Source organism: Vavraia culicis (genome assembly GCF_000192795.1).
Source record: "Vavraia culicis subsp. floridensis unplaced genomic scaffold supercont1.18, whole genome shotgun sequence".
Taxonomy (NCBI): Eukaryota; Fungi; Microsporidia; family Pleistophoridae; genus Vavraia; species Vavraia culicis.
The window spans coordinates 816-21,203 of record NW_007360621.1 but is presented as its reverse complement, the minus strand read 5'-3'; the positions used below and the strand labels follow the sequence as shown (position 1 = coordinate 21,203).

At 42.6% G+C, this 20,388-nt stretch overlaps 9 protein-coding genes and 1 non-coding gene across 10 annotated transcripts; 4 read left to right on the top strand and 6 right to left on the bottom strand.

Moving 5' to 3' along the window:
• Positions 1-1,089: 1,089 nt before the first annotated feature.
• On the top strand, positions 1,090-2,927 carry VCUG_01236 (uncharacterized protein). The gene has a single exon (XM_008076065.1). It carries the CDS (start codon positions 1,145-1,147, stop codon positions 2,819-2,821), a length of 1,677 nt encoding a protein of 558 aa, XP_008074256.1. The 5' UTR covers positions 1,090-1,144; the 3' UTR covers positions 2,822-2,927.
• A 1,385-nt stretch (positions 2,928-4,312) lies between these two features.
• Positions 4,313-4,384, bottom strand: VCUG_02807. The gene has a single exon. It is a non-coding gene; the product is annotated as a tRNA-Gln (tRNA).
• A 112-nt stretch (positions 4,385-4,496) lies between these two features.
• VCUG_01235 (uncharacterized protein) lies at positions 4,497-4,984 on the top strand (the record flags this gene model as incomplete). Its single annotated transcript, XM_008076064.1, has 1 exon — positions 4,497-4,984. The coding sequence occupies one exon, from the start codon at positions 4,497-4,499 to the stop codon at positions 4,917-4,919; it is 423 nt and encodes a 140-aa protein (XP_008074255.1). The 3' UTR covers positions 4,920-4,984.
• Positions 4,985-5,061: 77 nt separating this feature from the next.
• On the top strand, positions 5,062-6,159 carry VCUG_01234 (uncharacterized protein). The gene has a single exon (XM_008076063.1). It carries the CDS (start codon positions 5,073-5,075, stop codon positions 5,634-5,636), a length of 564 nt encoding a protein of 187 aa, XP_008074254.1. The 5' UTR covers positions 5,062-5,072; the 3' UTR covers positions 5,637-6,159.
• A 1,176-nt stretch (positions 6,160-7,335) lies between these two features.
• VCUG_01233 (uncharacterized protein) lies at positions 7,336-8,533 on the bottom strand. Its single transcript, XM_008076062.1, has one exon. It carries the CDS (start codon positions 8,526-8,528, stop codon positions 7,386-7,388), a length of 1,143 nt encoding a protein of 380 aa, XP_008074253.1. The 5' UTR covers positions 8,529-8,533; the 3' UTR covers positions 7,336-7,385.
• Positions 8,534-9,894: 1,361 nt separating this feature from the next.
• On the bottom strand, positions 9,895-11,400 carry VCUG_01232 (uncharacterized protein; the record flags this gene model as incomplete). Its single annotated transcript, XM_008076061.1, has 1 exon — positions 9,895-11,400. One exon carries the CDS (start codon positions 11,398-11,400, stop codon positions 9,895-9,897), a length of 1,506 nt encoding a protein of 501 aa, XP_008074252.1.
• Positions 11,401-11,829: 429 nt separating this feature from the next.
• On the top strand, positions 11,830-13,293 carry VCUG_01230 (uncharacterized protein). Its single transcript, XM_008076060.1, has one exon. It carries the CDS (start codon positions 11,938-11,940, stop codon positions 13,078-13,080), a length of 1,143 nt encoding a protein of 380 aa, XP_008074251.1. The 5' UTR covers positions 11,830-11,937; the 3' UTR covers positions 13,081-13,293.
• A 755-nt stretch (positions 13,294-14,048) lies between these two features.
• VCUG_01229 (pyrimidine 5'-nucleotidase) lies at positions 14,049-14,739 on the bottom strand (the record flags this gene model as incomplete). Its single annotated transcript, XM_008076059.1, has 1 exon — positions 14,049-14,739. One exon carries the CDS (start codon positions 14,737-14,739, stop codon positions 14,053-14,055), a length of 687 nt encoding a protein of 228 aa, XP_008074250.1. The 3' UTR covers positions 14,049-14,052.
• A 530-nt stretch (positions 14,740-15,269) lies between these two features.
• VCUG_01228 (uncharacterized protein) lies at positions 15,270-16,448 on the bottom strand (the record flags this gene model as incomplete). The annotated part of the gene is made up of 1 exon (XM_008076058.1): positions 15,270-16,448. The coding sequence occupies one exon, from the start codon at positions 16,446-16,448 to the stop codon at positions 15,276-15,278; it is 1,173 nt and encodes a 390-aa protein (XP_008074249.1). The 3' UTR covers positions 15,270-15,275.
• Positions 16,449-17,281: 833 nt separating this feature from the next.
• VCUG_01227 (uncharacterized protein) lies at positions 17,282-18,286 on the bottom strand (the record flags this gene model as incomplete). Its single annotated transcript, XM_008076057.1, has 1 exon — positions 17,282-18,286. The coding sequence occupies one exon, from the start codon at positions 18,284-18,286 to the stop codon at positions 17,300-17,302; it is 987 nt and encodes a 328-aa protein (XP_008074248.1). The 3' UTR covers positions 17,282-17,299.
• Between the last annotated feature and the right edge of the window lie 2,102 nt (positions 18,287-20,388).

Genomic DNA, 20,388 nt, shown 5'->3' with positions numbered 1-20,388 from the left:
TTCGTTCGAATCGTGGTTGAATGCGTGCACATCACGTGGCTCCTTTCTGTAATATTTGATGATAAGCGTGCTCTGAATTCAACGTGCCAAGCACTTACACCGCACTGCCAGACATTGCTCTGGTTGAAATGAACACGCCATGTAATCTGTGTTTGTGAGCTATTCACATGCTTGGTTGTGGTTCAGCACGTTGGTAGCAGCTCCGGTCAAAAATAATAATTTAGTTACGAAGGAGGTAACCAACACGTACCATTCGTACGTATTTACGTGTTAGATACGGCAACCGTATCGCTGTAATGAAGTACAACACGTTCTTTATTTAAAAACGTATCGTTCAGTTGCTTTAGCTGAATGATGCACTGCTACGATCATTTCATTACAAATCGCTACCTTCTCATAGCACAGCACCTAAATAACACGCTTTTCTGACCGCTGGCACCGATCGTGGTCACCAGCCTTTGTTTCATGGTGCTGCAGCGTTACCGTTCTATTTCGTGCAGCACTGGGCAGACCGTGATAGCCTTTCAAATCAAAGATGATTCGTTCGCGTTACCGCTCGCTAACACCGAAATAAGACCTAATAGAACATTATCGGGCACTGAATCGGTAGAGCGTGCTTAACCTGGCACAGGCAGAGAGCGAATTGTGGGTGCACGATAAGTTGTACGTAACAATAATTGGTAAAAATGCAGGAAGAACACTCATCGAGATGAAAATCGTTGAAGTGTCGCATTGGTGATGGATCAGGCTCTTTCGCCTCATAAAGACCTTTGCTCTGAAAGGTAAAAAATGTGGATGTTTCGGTTTTATGGCCAAGCCGGAGTGGTAGAATGCACCGATGCCGAGAACCATGCCCATGCCGCTGTGCACGCACCGGTTCCTCGGTCACTGCAAAGGTGCGCCTCCTGCTGCCGTAAATATTGCCAGACCAATATGCCTTTGGTTGCTGATTTTTTGTACAATACAGTTCGGAAGGCTCATAAAGCTTTGCTGCACCGCTGCTGAGAAGGCGGAATATCGCGCTGCCATGCCCCAAAGGCTGCCGCACCGTGCAATCAACCAACTATTGATGCGATTCATCCTCGTTATCGATTCCAAAAAAATTTATTTTCACCGATTTATCGTGTGACCCATCACGATAGCAATGGAAAAGACCGGAGAAAAACCGATTCGCACACACAAATCATGCAGATGTAAAAAAATTGTTGGTGGAGCACTCACGAACGGCGAGTTGTTAAGACGGGACAACGCCCCTCGAAACAAAATTATTGCGAAATTGCTGATGTCGATCTTTTCGGTGCTGCACTTGGGCACCGTGTTTATGGGAGAAAATGAGCTGTTGCTTGTCGCAAAAGCATTTTATATGACCGATTTGGTTTTTCCGCTCAACTTACACCCGGTTAATGTCGCATGTGTGCCTCAGCTAAAAAAACCATCCTTTCATGCCGATCGTATGCACCAAAACGGAAATTATTCCGAATCGGACATGCATGATGATGCGAGCGGTAGATCATCAGAGCCATCAGACGTGGACAGCACCGTGATGTCTGATGACGTGTTCTATTCGTGCAATTCACAAGATGCCACGGGAACACCTGATCATCGGCAGCACGGACCGGCGCACTCACAGAACTCCCATGCAAACGCATACCGCTCGGCTGAGGATGCGGGTCAAGATTTGGACAGCGGTCCGCAGCAGAGCATTTGGCGCCGATCCTACAACGGTGCAAAATCAGTTCTGAACACGGTAAGTTCATCTGTCAGGCATTTTATGGGTTTTGGTGGTGCTGCAGGGCGCACCGACAACGGTTTGAATGGCAATGACGGTGCCAGTAATTCGCGTCCTGCTGCCCAAGACCATTTGGAAGATCCTTCGGCTGTTCACAGTGACGGTTCAGCGATCGGGAACATGGAAGCGGACCCGGCCACAAACAACGGAAGCTCCGGTTGGTGGGAGTATGCGAAACAAAAAGCAGCAAGCGGCTATAACGGCATCAAAAACGCTGCATCAAACCTAAAGAACAGGATTGCGGGTGAGCAAGGCAGCAGCTTAGGAGAGGACGCTGAACCAGAGGTAGGAAGCAGCGGTAATTCTGGTGGCTGGCTCGGTTACGTGAGAGACGGATATGCGCATGTGAAAGGAAAAGTAGCGGATGGCTGCAGCTATGCCTGGGACAAACTTGCCAGCGGTTGCAACTATTCAAAAAAACAGATGGTGAGAGTACGTAACGCTACCACCGGGATGGCGTCCAGTGCGAAGAACAAAATTACGGGCTGGTGGAACAGCGGTGCAGGCACCGATGCACCGCGGCCCGGTATCTTCAAAAGACTGTGGAACTGGGCGAAGCAGAAAATCAAAAATTTGTTCACAGGGTCTGCCAGTCCAAAACAGAATGGCAGTGGTGGGCCGCCGGTAGATCCAGGGCCACCCCCAGAAAATGCGCAAGGGCCAGACAACAAGGAAACGAACTCATCGGGTGCCGGAGAAGATGACACGAGCGATGCTGATGACGTGTCTGAAAAGTGTTTAGAATCGGGCAACATGCACCTGATCCATAAATGGAATGAAAAGACGGTGAGGGTGCCGTATTCGATCAAAGATGACTGTGCTGTTGCATGTGATGGGGGAGACGGCGATGGTCCGCCACCCAACAGCACCACCGTTGTCAGCAGCGATGGCGTAGATGATACCGATGCGGATGATGAGCACTTAAAAAAGTATTTTTCCATTATCACGGTGAGCATCGTAATTTTGGTCTTGGCCCTGCTCATCTACCTGTACTTCAAACAAAATGTTGGGCATATGTTCGTCAAGAGATGAGCAAAAAGCACGGCGTTCTATGAAAAAAGCAGTGAAAGTGCAGAACTTGCGCGGGAGTGGTGCTGTTTGGTTTATGTTAAGTAAATTATGTTTGTGTGTTGTAGAAGAACGGTTTGTGTGTTGTTAGCATGAGAGGATCACTGTTTTGCACCACCGCACGTGCACTACGGGTCGTGAACACGGCTGCACTGCACCACCGCCCAGCACGTTCATTTCGGCCTTCAAATCTTCATCCGTTTTGAGTGGTGTGTTGGAATGGGCATGTGTTGAAGAACGAATGTCACAGCATCAGTGTGAAGTGCTGTGCCGTTCGTTCCATCCAGTTTTTGCCTTGTAGTGCGACAAGAGCGATTTGTTCACTTTTAGTTGTTTTTAACGGTCTAAATTACTGCCAAGCGCATTGTGTTCGTTTGAAAGGGACAGACCCGAACATTCATTGTGCATTCCTTTTTCGTTCTGAGCTACCGCATTATTTCGATTCTAGCACTTTTAACAGTTGCGTACGAGTCCTACCGCAGTGTGACAAACAAAAAGGGCATTCGTTCCAATAGCACGTACGTACGGATCATGAATCTATCACGCGATAACTTGCATGTTTTTGATTGAGGATCTGTGCCTTATCCTGGCACATGTTGATGTTCTGTGAACAGAAAGCGATTGCCTATGTTTGCTATTTGTACGCACCTTCATAGTGGCAGTGCTCCGCTCCGGAGCATCAAAGATTTTACGAACGAGGATGCACATGCTCTCAGGTAGAGCTTCTCCCTTCGTTGCTACCGAACGCGAATGATAGCGCAGCGTATTCAAAAAGATTGCCAGCTCAAACATTGCATCCAGCTTGAAGGACAGAAACAGACAAACGCAGAAATAACCAAGAAATAAATAAAACTGCCCTGAACACGCCTTGAATTCGATCCTAGGATGCTTTGCCCTGTTTCTTCTGCACGCTCGATCATCGTTGCTGATCCAGAGCGCGAACAATCATTGATTAAATGATTTTTTGAAAGTATTCGGTACGCACCCGCGTAACTGCAGGTAAAGCAACGTAACAGACCGCATCCGTACCAGAGCATTTATTGCAGCACCTGCCAGGGCTGATCAGTGCCCGTTAACAATTGTTGATGGCCGGTGTGCCCCTTACGCCAGTCTTCCCAAGCGTTCAGGTCTTTAATGTATCTGGCATCGTATGTAGCCTGTATTGACCGCACTCCTCTTGCTGCAAATTTAATTTGATATTTAATGGCAGGTACCCGTGCTGAAGAAGGTGCACTTGCGATTGATAGTTTTAGCAATACAAAGGACCGGCTGGTGCTGGTATTAGGTGAAATACCACCCCTGAACAGCACCAGCAACGGATAGCGCATCGCAATACACCACCATCGCTGAACCGATGTTGTTTCACAGCTGTACCTTAGAGCATGACTCATCGCATTGCATCAAAGACAAGCATCGTATTGCATCAAAGACAAGCACCGTATTGCATCAAAAGCAAGGTCCCACCGAGAATCGAACTCGGGTCTTGAGTACCAGAAACTCAGGTGATAACCACTACACCATAGGACCGCATCCGCTGCGCAAAAGAATACACAAATACATGAAAATGCTAAAAATGTTCATCTCACAACCATTTTGAACCTGCCATGCTAACACCAAACCAAAAGTACGTAATCACTTCATGTTCAAGGTCCTGATTGAATGTCATGGCAGTAACTCAGTTCGCTCTTGTATCGTGTATCAAGCCTTTTGGTTAGAACAGGCATTCATCGCAATCTACCCATCCCCAACACACATCGTATTTTATGCATTTCTGTCCACAAATATTGCTGTGCTCACTCCGGTGACAGGGCGTATCGCAGTGCACAGCCCTGGTAGGTTAGGAAACGAATCTTTGAACATGGTGCTTTGCCACCAATGGAAGCATCGTCATGAAGAATATTTACAGGAATGTGTCACCGCATGTAATGTAACCGTTTCACACGGCGAGCACGTTAAATGTGCTCAGTGCGATGAACGGCCGTATTTATCCGGCATGACGAACATTCAAGCCTTGTATGCCCACCCATGCTTGTTACCATTCAGTTCTTCTAAACCATTCTAACACGTACTACCTCTGAATGCCTGGTACCACGAAAAGACCGGCATCCAAATGAATGACCGTATGTGAGCAGCATTTTCCATCCCAAATGCACCGTACGGCACCGCCAAGACAAAAACACCGAACAACCCTTCAAAAACGGAAGAGCCCCTCAAAATGGCAAAGCAAACCACCAAAGAACAGAAAAAGGAAAAGATCCTCACGCTATTCAATCCAACCGCAGTGTACAACATCAAGGAGCTAGAAAAACTGTCATCTAAGCTAGGCGTACGTTCCAACCTCGTTAAAGACCTAATAACGGAGCTATCAAACGATAATATGATTACATCGGACAAGATTGGCATATCAACGTATTACTGGCAGATACCGCCCAACAGCTCAACCGAGTACAAGCGGATCGCCAACCAGCTGAACATCAAGGAGCACGATAGGCAGCGGCTAGTGCAGCAGAAGCAGCAGCTTGAGAGCGAAAGATGCGACGGCAAGAGGGTGCATATGATTGGGGAGTATAGGGAGCTGAGCGCGCTTGAAGATGTGCCGTTCAGTTTGGAGCAGTACAGGACCGCTAAGGCGGTTGTTGATGAAATTAGAGATGGCGTGAATCGGGTAACTGAGGATGTGTACGTTTTGAGAAGGTTTGTGTGCGATACCTATGGGATGGATGGAAATGATTTTAATCGTAGCTTTGGGATTGGCAATGATTTTGATCTGCTGGACTGAGTTTGATCGTAGCTTTGGGATTGGCGATGATTTTGATCTGCTGGACTGAGTTTGACCGTAGCTTTGGGATTGGCAATGATTTTGACCGTAGCTGTGTGTTTGGAACTGCTGTTCACGGTATGGTATGATCAGCACGAGAGCATCAACGATGCAGGATCATCCGTAAGACCATTAGAGTAGAGCACGGTCAGCTAACGGTGTAATACGTGTTACATTGTTCGGCAACAGCATGATGTGCTCACTACACCATAACATGCCCTGTTATCGTTTACAAGTTACGCTCTCGTACTCACACCGTAATTTGTTATTTAAACGACCGTACCTTGTCCAACGCCCCTTCCATCCAGATTGCCACGTTGGTACGGTCCCTACGAACCACCAACGAACACCGTTCTGAAGCGAAGAGCAGCTGCCTGAGCAAAATGTGTTATTTAACGCTGACAGGAGGAGGCAGCAATTTCACCCGTACCGATGCACCCCTAAAGATGGTAAACGCTTTAAATTAAAGGTAATTAATTGCTAAGCCCGTTTTAACGGTACTACGCGATGTATTTTCACCGTTTAGGTACGTTTTGCTTGCACCACGTGTTTCTATCTTTAAATGCCATTGCATCCTGAACGAGACGAGCAGCGTTACGTTCTGTAGCACGATATTTTGAAAGGAGGGGTGAGGTTCGCATTTGCACCGTGCAAAGCGGTGATTATGGCACTTCTTTTATTCGTTGTTGGTCCATAAACGGTCATTTTGTGATTACGTACGGTTTATCCCAAGGCTTGTGCCATGTGCCGTATCATCATCTGATCATTTGTGCCATTTTCACTTTCTATCCAACCACCATTCTTTCCTCACTTCCCTATAAAACGTTCTTCACACGATTTTGCCCTTCACACGAGCGTTCCCTCACCAAGCACTCCTTCCCCTACGTTCAACCATTAGCTGCACGCAAAGCAATTACCGCTTGCGGAGCAGCTCACACTCAAACGTACCACCGTCAGCAACGATCACAGAATGGTACCACAAAAAATAACGAACAGTACCCGTTCCAAAACATTACACCGTACTAACATCATTCTCTACCCGTACGGCAGGTAAGTACTTCACAGTTCTCTACCAATTGAAAACGTAACCAGCACCGTTGCATTCCTGCACCAAGCAATGCGCGCAGCACGGGTGTGTAAAGCACGTTCTACCGTAAGGTAAATTACTAAATTATTATTTTCTTGTCAACATCAGGTAAAGTGTCCTTAAATAGCGGTACTACCACGTACAAATGGTGTTTACATAACGTGGTATGACAGGTTATAATTCTGATATAGCGCAACGTAGCGGTATCTTCCACATTTGTTATCTACGCTGCACATCAACCCTCCTATTCCATTCATCCCACCTTAATTTAAAATATGATCTCATCCCCATTTCCGTTTCATTCCTTCTTCAATGCAATCATTCTGGTCCTTCCTTGCTAATACAATTAATGCTGTTAGTACGATTTATCTTTGTACCTTTCATTCCTCATTCCATACACGTATTCTTCTCATCTCCTCCTCATTCTCCACCTCATTCTCCACCTCATTCTCCACCTCATTCTCCACCTCATTCTCCACCTCATTCTCCACCTCATTCTCCACCTCATTCTCCACCTCATTCTCCACCTCATTCTCCACCTCATTCTCCACCTCATTCTCCACCTCATTCTCCACCTCATTCTCCACCTCATTCTCCTCCTCATTCTCCACCTCTTCCTCTCCTCATCTCCTCTTTCTCTCTATCATAAGTATAATCTTCCTAAATATCTTCTTAAACAGCGAGTGCTCGTTCACAGTGCGTGCAAATCGGTGACTAAACGTGCTGATCATCTCATTGCTCACCCTTTCCCAGTACAGCAGTGCTATCCGCAGCTCCTCCCTTATCTCCTTAATCTCGTTCTTCAGGTCTGCCTCGATGTTCTTGATCGTGTTCTTCACGTTAATGCTCTCCTTCGTAAAGAATGACAAATTAAGCTCATCCGCATTGATCCCCTTCTCCAGCTGCCTACGCACGAAAAGATCGTAGTCCTTCACAATCTTCGTAATAATATTCGTAGTGCTTATGCCAAACGTTCTCCTGGTCGGTATAAATTTATTGCTCCGTTTCAGACTGTCGTACACATCCGCACTGTGTGCGCACGAATACGGCACATTATCATGGCACACATAATCAATGCGGTGTGTCTCAAGAAACGTGCCCGTGATCGACCACGGCGCATTTTCTATCACCTCATCGACATACCGGCAGTGCCTCACGCTCTCGGTGCGTTCATGCTCGTTAAACACGAGCGAGCCCTTGTTTTGCAGTGTTATGCAATCGTTCGTTACGCCCACCAGCAGGTGAACGTTAGGGAAGAGGTGCTTGGCCTGCATTAGTGAACGCATGTGGCCGTAGTGGAACAGATCGTACACTCCGTCACAGTATATTCGTACAGGTCTGTTCTTCGGGATGGGGTAGTACTTCTCTTCAATTTGGTCCTCGAATACAAATTGTGAGCTGTTGAAGTAGAACGGCTTGGCGAGGATCATGTCATCGTTTGGGGGTGCTGCGTCCTCCGTGTTGCCAGTTTTTTGGGCTGTGGCGCTGCACGTATCGTTGATAGTTTTGGGATGGGCCACCCTTTCATCGATAGTTTTGATGTTCATGCCGTTCTTATGCGCATTGATAGCATCGTTACTACCATTCTTATGCGCATTGATAGCATCGTTACTACCATTCTTATGCGCATTGATAGCATCGTTACTACCATTCTTATGCGCATTGATAGCACTGCGCTCTCTATCACACACGCTCATCGTCCCATCGATTGCACTCTTAGCTCTTACTTTACAATTTTTTGTTCTTTCCATGTTCAAACTTTTCATTTTTTGTTGGGAAGGGGCTGATGAGGCTGCAACAAATGATAGCCTAAATAAAAATGTGATAAAATTACTGCAAATAAACGAAATGCATCAAAAAATAGCAAAGAGTGCATGAAAAGCGGTCAAATACCTTATTTCCAGAAATGTGCCCAATCATATCGTGGTAGGGATTGTTTGCAATGCGGTGTGTTCTTTGTTAACGAGCGTACTCGAAGAATAAGAGTGCATTATTGGCACGTACACCCGTTGTGATGAAAATTGGCGGGCATTTTGAGGATGGTGGTGCTGCTGCAATTCGTGTTTTTATGCGCATGACGCGGTTCTAAATTAAGTGCATGTAATTTAACCGTGTGATCAATGATCACAGCAAAAGAATAATAATTCGTTCTGTTTATGCGCCGGTATCACAAAATAACACTGAACGGACGGGCACAAATACAAAATATGAGGTGCGATGAAAATTAGGTACAGGTTGCTGATCGATGCACAAATTATGATGTTTGATGAGGAGTGTGCTGTTTAGTACGTTGTTGTTTGTAGATCGGGATTAGATGGTTGATTTGAATTGGTGTATTATGGGAAGGTAAGAATGAAGTAAGAGATAAATAAATGTTCGAATTGTGGATAGTTAAGGCAGATTGGCGTTAGAAATAGGTAAAAAAGTAACAGAGGATAGAAACGAACTCAGAAGGTATAAAACATGGAGAAAAGAAAAAAGTTAAGAAATTGCTGTTTTGAAGGAACATGCAGGATATGTTCATAAAATGAATTGAGAGTAGCAGATAAGTATCTCAATTTCTGGCATATTAATCGTGCCGTTTCGCTTTATGTTCGAAACCTCTTCACGTAGAAACGGTATAGCTCCGTAATTTCAAACCATTCTGTCCTGTTAATGCGCATAATAATGTTTACAGTATTTAAATTTTCGTATCTTATTTATTTATGCAAGATGCTCTATAAATATAAATTTGATTTTGCAGGTAAAGCATGATCAGCGGTGTTTGTTCTACTGTGCTACAAAAACAAGTTTATTACGCGTCACCATCCTTTTGAGTAACAATACGGTATTCCTGAGGAAGAAGCTTATATTGTACAGTGAGGTGCTTGTTAAGTACAAGCATTGCACGACAGCACATCAAAGCGCTATCATGGCACGTGCACAAAGAGATGTAACTGCGGCTCTCCTCATGAAGAACTGAAGCGTAAAATACGTGAAAATGGTGCTGCTTACCAGAAAACATTCATTGCACGGCAAGGACCGCAGAGCACGAACGTTCGTTTCATAGTTCGGTGCTATCCGTAGCAAACGATCCATGGACAACCACATGAACAGAAAAAGGTACAAAACGGTCATGCATTAACGTTTACTTTACTTTTTTCGCCATTCGATGTTCGTCCATTCCCCGTCAATATACACACCATGTGCACCGAAGTAGTCTCTCAACCCTGCCAACAGCATTATCTGTCGATCATCCCTCATTTCCTTGTAGTAACAATTGCTTGCGTTCGCTATTCTTATGTTTTTATTGACCGCGTACAAAATGACCTTTTTAAGGTCCCTGCAGTGCTTCGCATCGATCTCCTCATCAATTATGTCGCTCTGTATGATGCATCCCTTCTTCCACACCCTGACAGCCTCTTTTACGTTGATGTTGTACGTACCGTTGTTTCTTAGGATGTCCAGGCCTTCCTTGTAGCACATCTTGAGGCAGAATATGAAAGCATTTTTGAGGCACTTCTCGCTGAGCGCAGAAAAAGAGATCATTTTGAATGCCTTCTTCAAGCTCAGCTTGGACTTGGCAACGAGCACATTGTCGCTTGGCGCATCACTGTCTGTCGTATCTTTTGACTTGGCCTTGGTGATAACGGTGTTATCTTGCTGCCCACTGCCATCTTGTGCACCATGCGTGGTGCCATGCATGCTGCTCATCCGCTGATCAATTGCACTGTTGAGCAGCAGCGTTCTACACCGCCCGCTCATCTCCTTGAGCACCCATGCGCCTGTTCCCTTCATCTCCACGCGCCCCTCAATTTTATCAAATCTTTCATTTCCGGTCACCTGCAGTGCTGCGTCAACCAAGTACATTTTCGTCTCCTCATTCCACTTTGCCATCAAATCCTCCTTTCCCAACTTGTTCAACACCTCATAGAACTCTGCTATCACACCCATCAGCGCATACTCAATGGCATTATGCACCATCTTTACGAAATGTCCGCTTGCGTTATCACCAAAATAACCAACCGAGTTTGAAATTGACATGAGAATGGGCTGAACAACAGCATATGAACTGGACGGACCCCCAACCATCAGGCCACCGTTATTACGTGCACCTTCTGTGCCACCGCTTATGCCTATGCCAAGATAATGGTAGTTAGTATTTCGCGAGCGCAACTCAGTTACATCGGGCGTACTGTTAGAGAAATCTAAAAAATAGTCATCCTTAGATAGATGAGGTGACATGAGCGCCATCAGTTCATCGGTTGCATCGCTCTTTATGATTGCGAGCACCTTTCTTGGTGCTTGTAAGGAACGTACGAACTCATCGATTGCGTAAGTGTAGATGAACGAGCCCTTCTGTGCCGTTTTATCGCCTGCTACGTTTGCATTCGCTTCGTTGCTGCCAGCCTTATCTTTTGCTTCTCTGCCGCTAGCTGTTCTATCATTGCCACTCTCATCAGCTCTGCTCTCCTCTTCACCAGTTTTAATCGTTTCACCCTCCCGCTCACACTCCTCCTCAAACTCCTTAGTCCTACTTCCTGTCCTGTTATAAACTGCAACTACGTATCCTTTATCCCTCAAGTTCAGTGCTAGTGCCCTACCCATCGGTGCTAGACCGATTACTCCCAGCTGTGCCTGCTTGTTTTTGGTGTGCATTTAGGGGTGCAGAGGCGCACACTTTTTTATTTATTTGTCCTAATGCAAGTTTATTGATGCGATTGGTCAGGGCGGTGTATTGGCGAATGAGGGTGATCGACCTAACGTGTTGATTTAAACGTACCTCGAGGTTGATGTTGATTTGTGGCACGCTTGGTTTGTTGAGCATTGTATGGTGAGATGGTTGGGTAAGGGTGATCTATTAGGTGCAGTATGGGGCACCAAAAAGGAATTATGGTAAGGTAATGATGTAAGGATTGTAAAAATTGATTGATAAGTACTTATTAACACAGGTGTTGCATGTAAATTAGAATGTGATGAGAAACGGGTTAAAATATAAGTGTAATTAATGCTGAGGTGTAGTACTCATTGATTTATAGTGAATGAATTTACAGTAGATTATTTATAATATGTGAATTTATAATAAAGTTGTGATAAATGGCAGGCTGGCGTTATGGCACGAATTGATCAATCAATGCTGAGCAATGCGACATGGAAGTACGCCGCGCATAATAAAAGAACCAGCACCACATTCAAATGCATTACCGTATTCTGACCGTATCAAAACCGTTAAATGAACGGTACCTTTTATGCAACATGAAAGAACTGCACGACAACCTTTTCTACTGCCAGACCTGCTCATCAACAACCCGTCCGCTACTAATATCATCATGCATGCACATGACATGCACAACATGTACAACCCAAATAACAACATGTCCTGTATGCCACAGCCCTACCGAATTCATGCGGTTGACCGACCAGCTAAAAGCAACATTCTCATGCAATCCGACCAAGCTGTTAGAACGGCCAGCACACATAATTTCGTTTCAAATGGAGAGTGTGGTTAATAGAATGATGTGGTTGGAGAGTGAACGGGTGAGGTACAGGGGGTTGTTGGTTAGGGCTAGGAATGAGCTGATGAGGGTTAAGAGAATGAGAGGAGTTAGTAGTTTTTGGGGAGTTGATGAGCGTGGTAGGATAGGAAATGAGAGAGTGGGTGAGGGAGGTGATGAGCGTGGTAGGATAGGGAATGAGAGAGTGGGTGAGGGAGGTGATGAGCGTGGTAGGATAGGGAATGGGAGAGTGGGTGGTGAAAATACTAATTGGAACAAAATATGTAAGAAAGATGGTAACAGGAGTGATGTGAATAACACAGGTGGTGATAGAAATGGTTCAAAACAGTACGATGGTGGAACGAAAAGATATGATCGTATAACAGAGCGAAGAAACAGCACAAGAAAAGAAAGAGCTACCAGGAGAAAGACGCTGAAAAGAAGGCCAAACGTAATACACAGTTCTGGTGCTGCTAAGGAAAGGGTCATTTCATTGACAAGGATCGACAAAAACGGCCAAACAAACAAAAGTACCGAAATACACAACAATGCTGGCAATCCTTGGATCGACACGTCCATCAACGACCAATCATCCAGCAATTCTGGCACCGATTATCTGCACACGATCAAATTTACGAAGCGAATGATGAAATCAAAAGAGGACGTGCACAAACACAGCAAAGAAGAAAGCACGGGCAACACGTACAACGAGTATTTGAGAAGGATGTGTGAGAGTGGCAGGAAAGAAAGTAGCACGGAGGTAACAAGTGGGTGTACGGGACGGCTGACCATTCCCGTGAAGAGAAGTAGACGATTCTTTTACCGGAAGAAGCGTAAAGAGTAGTAAAATGAAGGGATAACACGTAATACCACTGGACAATGATCAAAAAGAGATTAGATTTGTTCAAAATATCAATGATGAGAAGTATGCGATCAAAAATGATAAGCGTTGGACACAAGGAGTTGTTCAAGGTAAGACAATGAGGGGCAGATTAATTTAATGTGAGTTAAAAAGACGATGTGATGGAACCGGTGTAAACAAAGAATAGCACTGCTACTGGAATAAACGTGTTCGTTTATTTTTCATGTTTTTAAGGTTCTGCTTGTTAATAAAATTGATTAACGTGATTTACTCAACCTGCAAGGACTCGTTAATTAATTTTTAAGGTTTTACAGCAGTGCTATTCGCCTGGTACGGCAGAACAACAAAGTAAATCATTAGAACCAGGAAATTACCGAAAAATACAATTGCTGGTTATAGAACGTAATGGCACGTTACAACGCGTTCAATCGCTGTAGCTGCTTTTTAATCCACAGTGCACTTCAAATGGGGCATGCACACACAGCCACGTGGTCAAAGACACAACAAATGAAAAAGTGGCAAACACGACAACAGCTCTTTGAACGGAGATTCAAAGATCCTAATCGATACCGTGTGTAGGAAGGAAATTTATCTTTTGTCAGCACTTGGATGGTTGCGGTGTAGATTAGGTAAATTTTGTTATTTGCTCGGCACTATGAGCAATTTGTTATCAATTACCACTGCTTATGAGCACCAATGGGAGTGATGATACCTCTGTGGAAGGCAATGAGTAAAAACAGTCTAAAATTGCGGTACGGTTTTTACGGCGAAATATTTGGCAGTTCAACGGGTAGGGTGTCAGAAAGATCTTTTAGTTCGATTTGTTGACTCGTTAACAACGAAGTAGCGGGTACTAAACGAACAATTTTAGACCAAGACAACGTGTGCTATGCCGTGCAGCAGTTTAATGAGTGCGACAAGCGGAAGTTTACATGATTTTCATCAAAATAATTTTTATTTTCTATCCTCTGCTTGACGTATTTCCAAAAGCAACATTTTAATCGTTTGCATGCTGGTGATGTGATGAGCGATCCATCCACGTTGCTCCGCCATTGCGATATTCCTTGGATCGTCATCAAAAAACGTTATCTTATTTCTTACACCGAACAGCTGCTCAAGAAAATCGAACGATTCGTTCATAGGCTTGCAAATGAAATTTGGCTCGCTGTGATCAACACACAACACATAGTCAAAGACACCGTGCAACTCCAGCTCGCTCAATATCCTCATGCAGTGGATCGACTCAGCATTTGTAAAGCAGATCTTGTTTATATGCACGTTCTCCAGCATGTGCCTCAGATCTGGATCGGGGCTAACCACGGCTTTGTAATCAATGTTGGTGATGACATCGTAATATGTCTTGTAATCAAGGATGTTGTATGCATACATACCTTTTATGCTGAACCCGTACTCTGCTTTGCACTCCTCAAGTATCCGGGCCCGTGCATTCTCGTCATTTATACCGAGTTTATCAAAGGTTTGGGATATTACACGTCCTATGAGGTTAATGTTGGACTGGTACAGCGTGTTGTCAATGTCGAATACAAGAAGATCGGTGTATTGTTCGAGCGGTACTGTGTTGTTTTCCAGAAAATGTTTTGACATAGGAATGATTTTTGGCGGCGTGCTGTTGGCGTGCATTTGCCCAGGGTTGAACAAATAATTGATTTATGGTACCTCTTCATCAGAAAAGTATATTTTTGTGGATAGCGCTGTATGTGCGGTGGTGAATAAACCATCTCTCGCTAAAAATAGTGGCTGTGTTGCATTAACACGTTTCTTGTGTGTTTTGTACCGGCCGTATGGCTGGTCTGCACGTGCTATACATGTTATGTGTCTTAAATATGGAAATGTATCACTTTGCTCGATTTAATTGATAACTGCACGCATTGCGAGCGGTGCCTTTGCGGTCATCTAACCGTAAAAAGTAAATTTTATTTGAACGTTCACTGTCTAACAGTTGAAGAGCCGATCAAGCGACTTGTACAACTTTGTATTGTCATTTAATACAAGATATGAGATTTAAAATGAGTTATACCGGGCTAAAAGCTGCTACATTTCTTAAATAGGCTGATTTAGTACGTAAATCACATGTAAGTATAGAAGTACCGCACAAAGAGTTTCACTCGTTTGTAGCGAGAGAAGCGTAAAAACACTGCCATATTCTCAAATGCTGTTTAGTTAATAAATTTTCGTGAAAATTTATCCAACTTGTCGATGCCTTTTATACCACCCGGTTCAAAGTCCAAATATATCTGATTTATACGGCTGTCCTTAACCTTTTTCAACGCATCTTGCTGTTTAATCTCAATAGCTTTGCAGTTCTCGCAATTGCTACTTGGTTGTAGTACTTGGTTGATTAGGAGATGGCTCACGCTTATTCCCACGTATGCAAGCTTGGTAATTAATTTGTTGGCCTCTGTGATGGAAAGCATTTCCGGCGTAAACACCAGGATAAAAGAACATTCTGCCGATTTTTTCAGAAACATCCCGCTCTTTTCAATAGTATCCGCTGCGTTGACTATCTTCTGGTAGAACGGCATCTGATCCAAATTCCTCACCTTATCCATCCCTATGATTTTGTTCAGCAGCGAGTTAAGCTCTTTGGGAAACGACAAGAAATTCAGTGCGTTGAAGGAAGGCCATGTATCGATTATTATCGTGTCATAATCTTGTGCAATCTTTATTATTTCTGAAAAATACAGTGCTTCCAGAACACCAGGTAACAGCCGTATCGACTTCAGTATCGCCACGTTATTCTCTTCACTTTCATCAATCCGTGAAATTTCTTCCTTGTTCAATTCCATAACATAGAAATTGTTCTTGATATGAGTGGGCTCGTTTTTTACCTCGCGTTGGATGGTTTCTGCGAGATTGTCCTGCTGATCAAGCGAAATCAAAAGAACCTTCCTGAGGCACCGCACACAGTAGTTCGGAATCTCACCGGGCTGCTCATCTCGGAACTTTATCTCGTCATAACCTTTGTCAAGGTTTACATCCGAATACTTCTGGTTGTGTTCTGTGTTTGCGTTTATGTCCTTGTCAATAAATGCCTTCTCATTAAATTCGATGCTATCACTCGATGGCTGCTCAAGTATCATTGTGCTCGGCTTGTGGCACACAATGTCGTTGAACTTGTCATCAGTAATGTTCTCACGCATGCATGGACAATTCAAATCACATTTTATGTTTTTACAGTCGCAACTCTTCCTACATATATCGTTGCATACCGTATCGTCGGCCAGTCTAAGTCCAAGGCCTGCGCTTACGCTCGTCTTGCCAGACTTTCCTCTACCACATACGATGTACCACTTGCGAATAAAACTGTTTTCTAATATTTTACTTCCCATCTATACAATTTTTACGTAAGAAGAATCATTAGTTAAAATATTTGTGTGATCCAAGGGACCACTTGCGCTTTGCCGAACAGGAAATCCTATTGGACAAATCACCGCTGATTATTGGTTCTCATTCTCAATAAGCATTCTAACATTAAATCAATCTATGCAATCTGTTCTGGTAGCAGTTGGAGAAGACGTACAAATTTTGTTTTTCCATCACAGAGACAGGAACACCTACAGTACAAATACTGATGTATGTGCACAACAGTATTTATTTGGAGTCATAAGATTAACAACAGCCTTATTTCACAATACATCATACGATAATGTACTTTATTGCACTCATCTTGTTCTGCTCTCTACAAATGTTAATTTATTGATAGGATTAGTGGTTGGTTACATTGCTCATGAACATTCACGCGTGAAATTATAAATTAACTACGGTGGGTACAATTTGGGCGTAACATCGCAAGAAACAAACTGGTTACGCAGAAAAGTGCTAGGCTGTGTCAAGTAGAAATGACTGTGGTGCCCAAACGATAAATAATGCAATTTTTGATATAATGCATGCACATAGAATGTGTTCGTACACATAAATATTTTCCCGGTAAATTCAAAGCTATATATGGAAACATGCACCTAAGGAGTCATAACAGAGCTGTAGCATCTGCAACAGAGCCATAACTAAAGTAAAGCAAGTGCGTGTATTTGTATTAATGGCTAATAACCATTTAACGGCACATACACAGCTTTAATGACGATATAAGCCAGTTCTGGCTAAATGATTGTTGGGAAATATTAAATTACTATATCTCGACAATAGTACAAATTCATAAAACTTACCACTCATCATTTAATAATCAGAGTTCGCGCACATTTACGATTTCGTCGAGACCGCCATACGCGAATAGCAGATTCTGCCTGCTATTAGGATAAATATGGAGTGCAAACACCTTATTCTTTGTCTTAATGCTTTTTACCACATCAAAATTGTTATCCAACACGCATATCGTTTCGTCATCGGAAGCTGTTAAAATTCTATCATCTTTTATGTCAAAATCATTGATACCTAGAGCATGCACTTTCTTCGCGTTGACATTTTTGCAAATGTTCCGTCTATCCCTCTCCATGATAGTACCTGTGCTGTCCGCTAATAGGATTTTGTTTCCAATTATTTTGATTCCGGTAAGATTTTCGGCATCAATCTCAGCAGTGATGTTCAAATTGTGATCTAAAATGAATCCATTCGACGATGAAATGATCGATAAATCTGACGTATGGTTTTCAACTGAATCTAAACGTACATTAAAATGCATTTCTGCTTCTATTTTCTGAGTTTCAATGTCCCATTTGTTGAGATATTGGTCATAACCACACGAGAAAATGCTATTACCGCTGCATGTGATCCCAGAAACTGTTGATGTGTGCTTGTTTAGAGAGAATACCGGCTGCAAGGGATTCCTGACCATGAAGGAGTACACCTCAATCTTATTCGAGCCTAGTGCTAAGGCTACGTAGTCTTCACTGTTATATCTGAAATTGCACGCATCGTAAATGTCCGCGAAGACACCAACGTCGTGGTGAAGAAACAGCTCTGAATCTTTGGAGTACACGTGAAACTCTAGATAGGATGACTCCATCTGGAAATCGTAAACTGTGCAATATAGAACGATATCATCCTTAAAAATTTTTTCGTCTTCATAATCGCTTGAACAACTTTCTTCAAGGACATTTGGTGTCTCATATAGCGATTCGCGGAGACTTTCCATATCTGAATCAGTAACAACGTACTTATTCAACGTATTAACTTCGATTCCCTCCGTCAAGAAGCCAACTTTAGAGATCATTGGAGGGATGTGCACGATTTACTTTAATATATTTTTTCGGCCATACAATGCCGTTTATAGAATATGTTCTTGTACAATAGTGTCGCGGTTTATTAGTAAAGCTGGTAGTACGCAGTCTTTGTAGTATAAAATGCATGTCTGTGGTTCACTCTGCAACGGAATTCGAAAATATGTTAAAGTACATATCAATCGATTCTACAGAGTATTTATTTATTTGGAAGATGTCAAATCTGCACGAAGAACATTTACAGTTAGTTTTAATACCAATTTATTGTTTTTCCATACTAGGATTCTCCCCAAAAGGCGAATTCTACATTTATGACTTTGATATCTTGTCTTTGCGCCAAGTATTTTAAATTTACACATTCATCTGTCGTATGATTGCGAAGAATAATTTCCTTTTGAAGCTAACTATCAAAAATATTGCGATATAGCAATAATGAGAATAGGAATACGTGTGTTTCATGTTTGCAACGTGCTGACACCTCGCATACGCATAAATGTATCACTTCCTAAATTGCACCCAATTTTGCAAAAAATTGTTTGTAACTCGCTTTTTGATTGGGTACTAACGTGGTTTATACCAAAATTTTCGCTACCATCGAATGGAACCAATTATTAAAGCTGTAACATCATGTTTTAATACCAAGAATTGAAGTAACACAGATACACCGATTCAGAAAAATTAACTAATGCCCGATAGTATATATGAGAGAGGGTGACTATAATTCTTATAAAGAAGGCTCGTAAATTTTGAAATATCGTTTTCAACCATCACATGCATCGACGCACTATGCCCAGTGCTAGCTTGTTTTAATATGACGTGTCTGTCTACCTATCACCATGAATGTCATATATCTCACATCTTTTGACATAGATATCATGTGACTGTCTTCGTAATCTGAGAATTGATCAGGAATGTATGGATGATATTGAACGCCAGAATGAAAAGCATAATAAGGAAGTTAAATGATTGCTATAATTTGGTGGTTGAGTCATGAAATAACCTATAACTCCTATTTATGTTTTAAGTATAAGCTAATAAATGATCAGGCCAATTATTTTAGGTTATTTCGATCGTTTAAATGAATTGTAATGTTATTCCCAGTGTTGACTCGGTTGAAACTAAAAATTAGCGAAACGTGTGTTATTTTTTTAATTACATCCGAAAGATGATATATTGTATGATCACATGGATTGAATTGCCGCTGAAGAGTTTATGGGTTATGTTTTGCTAAATTAACCAGCAAATATCGAAGTGAATCACCATAGTTTTGTCAAAAATTATAAAACCAGAAAGTGATCCTCATTCATGTTTTTCACACAATTTTTGCTTCAAATTACCTCCATTCAACAACCATAATGTCGCATCTGGGAGTTCAATGAACGATCAGATATAAGATGGTCGAATTCGGTTGTTTCACACGGTAATTATGCGTAAAAAATAGAAATATGGGTCACATTGTGATATTTACAGCGTATACAGAGATTCCATATTATGCGTAATTTCATTGTTTCATGAGTAAACGGGCACAGATGGTGACTACCTTGCACATTTTTAATGACAACGTGCATATCTAAGTTCAATGCTCTAATGAATTAACTATGGAAAACGCATATGTAATTACTGCCCGGTTAGGTAACTTGTTAGTCGAATTAAAATAATTGAGATATTTTAAGTTTGCTAAATACTCTCACAAGGAAACAAATAGAACTTGAAATTGGTAATGGAAGGATACACTCAGCCTCATTATTTGGCGTTCAGTCTCTAGACGAACACTAAGTTATGCTGGTGGTTTGATATGTAATTAAGAAAGTGAAAATAATGTAACATGAGAAGACAAACTTAGAAAGAACTTGCATGTATATCTATAAAAATAACCATTAAAGATCTAAATGATCCAGAAAAATTTGTTAGATACGTTCTAAAAACGTATAGGCAGATTGAATGCACTTTATTTGATGATAATGGCCTTACTTTCATAATTTAGCTTGTTTCGCAACACTTAAGCACTATTTGACTTGAATACCAAACTACATATATGGTTAACATATCATGTCGTTAGGCTAAGTAATTTTTAGTGATTAAACGAGACCAATCT